The following is a 6,072-nucleotide window of genomic DNA, read 5'->3' on the forward strand; positions in this document are numbered from 1 at the left end:
CATGAACCATGAGATCACGACTTGAGTTGAAGTCAGACACTTAACTGACTCAGCCACCCAAGCGCCCAGGCATTTTAATCTTAGAAATGTGTACTGGTGCCTTCTGATTTGAGCTGGATTTTGTTGTATTTATGCCCCCCCCCCCTCTTTTCTTTCATTTGAATTTTAATCATAGGCTTATATCAGAGCACAGATTCACAAATCCCCTTGGTTTAATTATGAAAATACCGCTAACAGTTATCTAATATTTTATAACCATTTGGCTCACTCTGGGCTCATTCTCCAGCAGTTTGCTTTTATGTAGTTGTTTGTTTATTTGGGCAAGAGAAGTATGATCCCAAGTGGTTGCTTCCATAGTTTTATTGGCAGGCTTGGGCGGAGGGGGGGGTGCTTAGACATTTTATCTTTATATCTGTTTATAAATGTATACCTGTGTATGTCTAAACTTTTCCTGTTAATCTATTCAAAACAGCCAATAATGGTTCAGTAATTTTACTTAATGAGGAGGGATGATAGGGATAATAGGAAAAGTATGAAAGGGGAAGGAAAGAACAGCCACTTTGACAACTGCCTGACTCCTTTATTAATTTTTAGCAGAGGTTTTATTTAGAATACGTATTGTGTGCTCAGCTTGCTACAGAGAGTTAATTAGGGAAAACAAAAGTAAAAGGCTGCTTTTTTCCACAGGAGTTTATAGTCTAAGTTGTAAGTCCTGCGTTTCTGGTTTGTCTTTTTACAAAACCAGTTCTGGCTACTCTGGACCTACATTCCCATCTGATAGAGATTCTCAGAATGGGGTCCCTGGACCAGCAGCCTTCACATCACCTGGGATTTTGTTAAATAAGCAAAATCTTCACCCCAGACCCACTGAAACAGAAGGGTGGGCTGGGAGGTTGGAGATGGATAGAGGGTGGGCACGACTGTTCCAACGGTCTGGATGATTCTGATGCATGTTCAGTTTAGGAACTTCTGCCGTGTGGTAGTCAGTGTTTGGTTATGGCTGAAGAACAGCTGGCCCCCTTGGTTGGGGCTCTCCAGTTTGCCAGTCTCCGCTCATTCGTGTTCCTTGACGAGCTCCTCTTCTTAGGGTTAAATTTAACACCTGGAGTAGCTTCAGGTGACACAAATTTAGAATAATTAGGAAGGGCTCTGGGGGAGGATTGAGTTATCCAGGGGGAGCCGGTAGACATTCCGGGCTGGGAGGAAAAGCATGAACGCAGGCCCGGCAGAGAAGTCAGTATAGTTAAGGAGGCTTCCGTGAGAGTGACGAAAAACATTCTGTGGGGACCAGTTTGTAGAGGGACCTTGTCATCAGTTAGACACTGATTTGGCTCTCCTGAGTTCAGGGTGAATTTTCTTTCTGACAGTCTAATCAAGTCGGTTGATTCTTGGAATTCTCCTTCCTGTTACTGCAGGTCTCTGAACTGCCCAGTGTGGTCTGCGATCTGGCCAATGGCAGCATCACGTGGGCCGATGTGGAGGCCAGGTATCCTGTCTTTGAAGGGCAAGAGACTGGTAAAAAAGAAACAATCGAGGAATGACGACAGTTTTGGCGACTTCTGACCACTTGCCCTAATTGAAAAAAAAAAAAAAAAAAAAGCTCTTCTCATGTCCACTTGACAAACAGCATCGCATTTGCTCCCAGGGACTGCATTTTATCCTCAGTGGCTGCCTGACCTTACCCCACAATTAAAGTCGAAGGAATTCTGAACAAACTTGTAATCCATTTGCTCATGTGTCTGCACTTTCAGTAGAGCTGTTTTTCCCACCGTTGGGTAGACATGCTCATGCTTAATGTTAAACACAGTTGATACATGTTTTTCAATTAACGGCCATATTGGGGTAAAAGTTACATACCATAAAACGCACCAGTTTTAAGTGTCCAATTCAGTGATGTTTATTTAGTGTATTTTAGAGTTGTGCAGCCATCGCTGCAGTCCAGTTTTAGAACATCTCCATCACTCCAGAAAGAAGTTACATGTGCACTTAGCATCACAGTTCATTCCCAGCCCCAAGCAACCACTTGTCTACTTTCTGTCTCTCTAGATTTGCTGTTCCTACTCTTTCTCTTTTTCTGAGAAAGCGATGCATTGCGCTAGAGAGACAGCATTCCCTAAGCAGCTGGAACAACGACGAGGAGAAGCCGAGGTGGGGAGGGGCGGCAGGGGCGGTGGGGGGAGGCACCTACTGCTGTGGGGGTGCAGGGTGCCGACCATGATGCTCTGCGGACAGAAGATGACGCTCTGCTAGGTCTCCGGGAGGGAACACATTGGCAGAAACCTGCTATTTTAAGGCGTGCTTGTACTTGGCTTCTCGTCGAACCCCTGATGTTGAAGGAGCCCCACCCCTCGTGCCTGACTTGGCATTCTTCACCATCCCGGTGATGATTCCAGCTGGGTGGTTTGGGCTCAGCTTTTGAGGGACTTTACTCATGTTATGTTTTTGCATAGAACACTCAGAACACGTATATTTATTTGTCAGGAAGATATTCAAGGATGTGTGAATTTGAACAACTCTTCCCAGGGTTAGGACTTTGTCTAGTGTCTCAGCCTCCTCTCAGACAGTATAGGGCGGGGGCGGGGTGATCTCCAGAATGTTGCCTTGGCCTTGGGTGTGAAGAACAATTGAAGTAGTGGATCTCCACCACCCCCCATCCCCCCCCCGGAGATTCTCTCATTTTTCTCTCCTCTCTGATGATGCCTACCACAGTACTGTGCGTAGTAGGTATTCAGTGAATAGACTTTGGATGAGTCTTGAATTTTTAAGCAAACCTCTTGGGAAGAAAGCCTTTTACTGAAGCTTATTTCTCTCCTGCCTGGTGCTTTCATTAAGCATCAAGGAACTAGATTTTGAATAAACTGAGTGTCCATTTTCTAGGGATTTCTTTCACCTCATACTCTTATAATATAGCTCTTGACTTGGTGCATAGTCTTATGTTGGGACTGGGGGTTGTCTTTCCTTTTTCTCACGGACTTCTTTTACAGCGAGTACCTCCATAGTCGGTCATCACCACCTCAGACGTTGTTACGAGCTCATTAATAGTAAAGATACATGTAATCCATAGTGGGATCTGCCTACTTTGGATCATAAAGGGATTAGAAGTAAAGCTCTTTTCACTTTTCATTGGCAAATACATCTGTCATGAGTTCAGCTGCTGGATACTAATTCTGGGAGCCCTCCCTTTCTCTGTACCGCCCCCCCCACCCCAGGGCAGTGCATGATTTCTCCTGAGAGAACACACTCAGTCTCTGAAGTGACTGATGACCTGAGTGGGGCCGGTGGGCCAGTGGCAGAGCTCGCTGGTTCTGTTTGTGCCATATATACTTGATTCTGAGCACAAGCCGAAGGGGCTCTTCACACGTGAGAGTTTTATGTGTGCACATGCACGCGACATACCCCTCTTCGGTTCCGGCTCAATGTGTATTTAAAGCCCATTCTTTCCGGGTGGCTGTGCTGTGAGGCCTTTTCATTATTTATATATTTATATGTATTAGACTGTGGGCTAGTTCGACAAGGGCTAGATCAATAGTACCGTCTCCCAGAGAAGTTACTCTCGCTCATCACTTTCTCCAAAAACAGTGGAGAAGAAGCGTCAGATTTAGACGGTTTTTCACGGAATGTACATAAGAATGCAGTAGTTTCTTTGAAACAGATTGGATTTGAGGGCATTTGAATACAATGAGTTAAGTCCGGAGAAGTGGCCTGTGCCCGACTTCTGCAGGAGCCCAGAGCCTTAATACGGCTTAACAGCTCATAATAGTAAAATACGGAATACAGATGGATGTTCCGGAAAAGGAATTCATTGCCACGTCATAAAAATACAGAAATGATCTTACTAATTGGGTGAGATGGTGCTAGAGATGTCAGATGTCAAATGGCTTTCTGTGACAACAGCTTGGAAAATTATCTTGTTCAATAAATCACTTGAAATAGATTCATTTGGGCCCTTTAATATGTTTCCCTGAACCAGTATAAACTTAGGGGAATGGTACCAACTGTCTTAGCCGATGGAATCTATTCATGAGAGAACTGGATGCCCTGGAAGGGGAATGGTACCAACTGTCTTAGCCGATGGAATCTATTCATGAGAGAACTGGATGCCCTGGAAGTAAATCCAAATTCTCTCTGGATACAGTTGCACTTAACCTTCTGTCACCAGGAAAAACGATTACTCTGTATCTCTTGGTTGGGGCTACGATGGAGAGGTTTTGATAGCATTGCTCACATTAAAGAAACTTGCACCGGCATCTTTGCTGATAGTCTGTTTAACGGCAGCTTCTAATTTGGCATTGGGCCAACACCACAAAGAAATTTAGTTGATTCAGTAAGTGAACGGATGAATAATTTTGCTGTGCCTCAAAATTCACTTTATTGCCTCTTCAATAATTCTTGCTTATTGGGCTGCTTCTGAGCAGTAATTGTGTTAAAATCATGTGGATGGAATTAAGTTCTCTTCCGGAAATTGGGATACAATCTGGGAGCTTCGACAAGAATTGCTGGAGAGAAGCAGCCTGTGGCCCTGCCCTCTTGTGTTTGTGACATGCTGTTCTCCCAGCTGGATGGTGTATCTTCCTAGCCATGGTAAAGGATATCTTTTTAAATCTGTTGCAGCAATGAAAGGTGTTAACCCCAGCTGCACATTAGGATCACAGGAGCTTTAAAAAAAAAATGCCCATGTCTCTGTCCCCTTCAAACCAACTTAATAAGTTTCTCCAGGGTGGGGCCTACATACCAATATTATTTTGAAATCATCTTAGGAGAGCCACTGCTGTAATGGATGCTTCAGCTCAAGCCATAAAGAGCCTGAGAACTCCCGCCTCCAAACCTGGGAAGGTCTTCTGAATGAAGGGTTTCTTCTGACAATAGGGGTCAAGTCAACACCAAAGTTTCCAGAAAAGATGAATTTCATGGGTGTTGTTTTTCTCCACTCCACTGAGGTGTCTCTAAATGTGCTGTCACAAACCCCGAGCATCTTGTGTTGGGGGCTGAACTCCCCCCTTCTGTCCCATTTGCCCGCCTGCTCTGATTCTGTCCAGAGGCTTCTGTGAACTTGTAACAGGATTTCCAGAGGGAAAGGCACTTTTGTAGGGTACCTACCATGTGCCAGGTGGTGTTCAAAGAGGGTCCCTGTGTGTTCGGTCTTCTCATCCATATAATAAGTATTATTAATGTCCTTTCACATAAAAGGAAAAGAAAGCTAAACCTTTTCAGGTTCACTCAGCTAATTGAGGGCAGAACCAATTTTGAACCAAGTTCAACGTACGTGATCATGTCACAGCATGCTGCCACCTGGGTTTTGCTACTTTCTTTCGTGACTACAGATGAAGATCACTTGAGAAAGAGTGTCTTGAAGTGTCTAAGAAAATCTCGCCTTTAAAGAAATATTTCAGGATATTCAACCTCAGTGAGGAAATCCACATGTTCTCCGACAGCAGCAGGAACACGGGGAGGCTCAAGAGGTAAATGCAATCAAAATGGCTGATCTTGAGCTGAGAGCCAGCTCGATCAGGGTCTTAGAATCCTGGAGTTGGTTTTGTGGCTCACTGGATGGGCTTGCACGTCTGTGAGGGACAGGGCTTCTGGAGAAGCCTACGAACTTTCCTTCCTGTCCCGGCCACTCTCCTAACTGCACCGGAGCTGTACTCAGTCACTTATTACAACGTTTAAATAGTTTATTGCTCTCAGAACATGCTTACTTGCATATAACCTTGCCCTAGAACTCAAGACCTTTCCTTCCAGTGCCACACTTGGGAGTTGGTGAAAGATGCTTCCAGCCAGGTTAAGTCTATTCTATCATCGTGACTTACCTTAAGAGAACTGTCTGTAGGTCTTGCTTGGAGGAAGGTGTTGCTTACACTAGAGTAGAAGATGAGAGAAGGTGCGAGAAGACTATTCGTAGGCTCGCTGTGTGCTACAGAACCGCTATTTCCTGTGTCCGTGCACCTCACTTTCTGTCCTCAACCACTGACCGCTTAATGCCCTAGCTAGAGAATTTTTTCCCCATCTGTCCTTCCCTCCCTTCCTCTCCCTTCCCCCTCCCCCCGCCTCCTCTCCCCTCTCCTCTCCTTCCCC

General features: G+C 45.0%; 1 protein-coding gene across 1 annotated transcript in view; it reads left to right on the forward strand.

Moving 5' to 3' along the window:
• Positions 1-1,711, forward strand: part of GARS1 (glycyl-tRNA synthetase 1) — a 44,952-nt gene extending 43,241 nt beyond the window's left edge. Inside the window, exon 17 of the mRNA XM_015541270.2 lies at positions 1,416-1,711. Coding sequence (XP_015396756.2) covers positions 1,416-1,541 — 126 coding nt within the window. The 3' untranslated portion in view covers positions 1,542-1,711. The remainder of the gene's footprint in view (positions 1-1,415) is intronic.
• Positions 1,712-6,072: the final 4,361 nt, after the last annotated feature.

Source organism: Panthera tigris, chromosome A2 (assembly GCF_018350195.1).
Source record: "Panthera tigris isolate Pti1 chromosome A2, P.tigris_Pti1_mat1.1, whole genome shotgun sequence".
NCBI classification, from domain to species: Eukaryota; Metazoa; Chordata; class Mammalia; order Carnivora; family Felidae; genus Panthera; species Panthera tigris.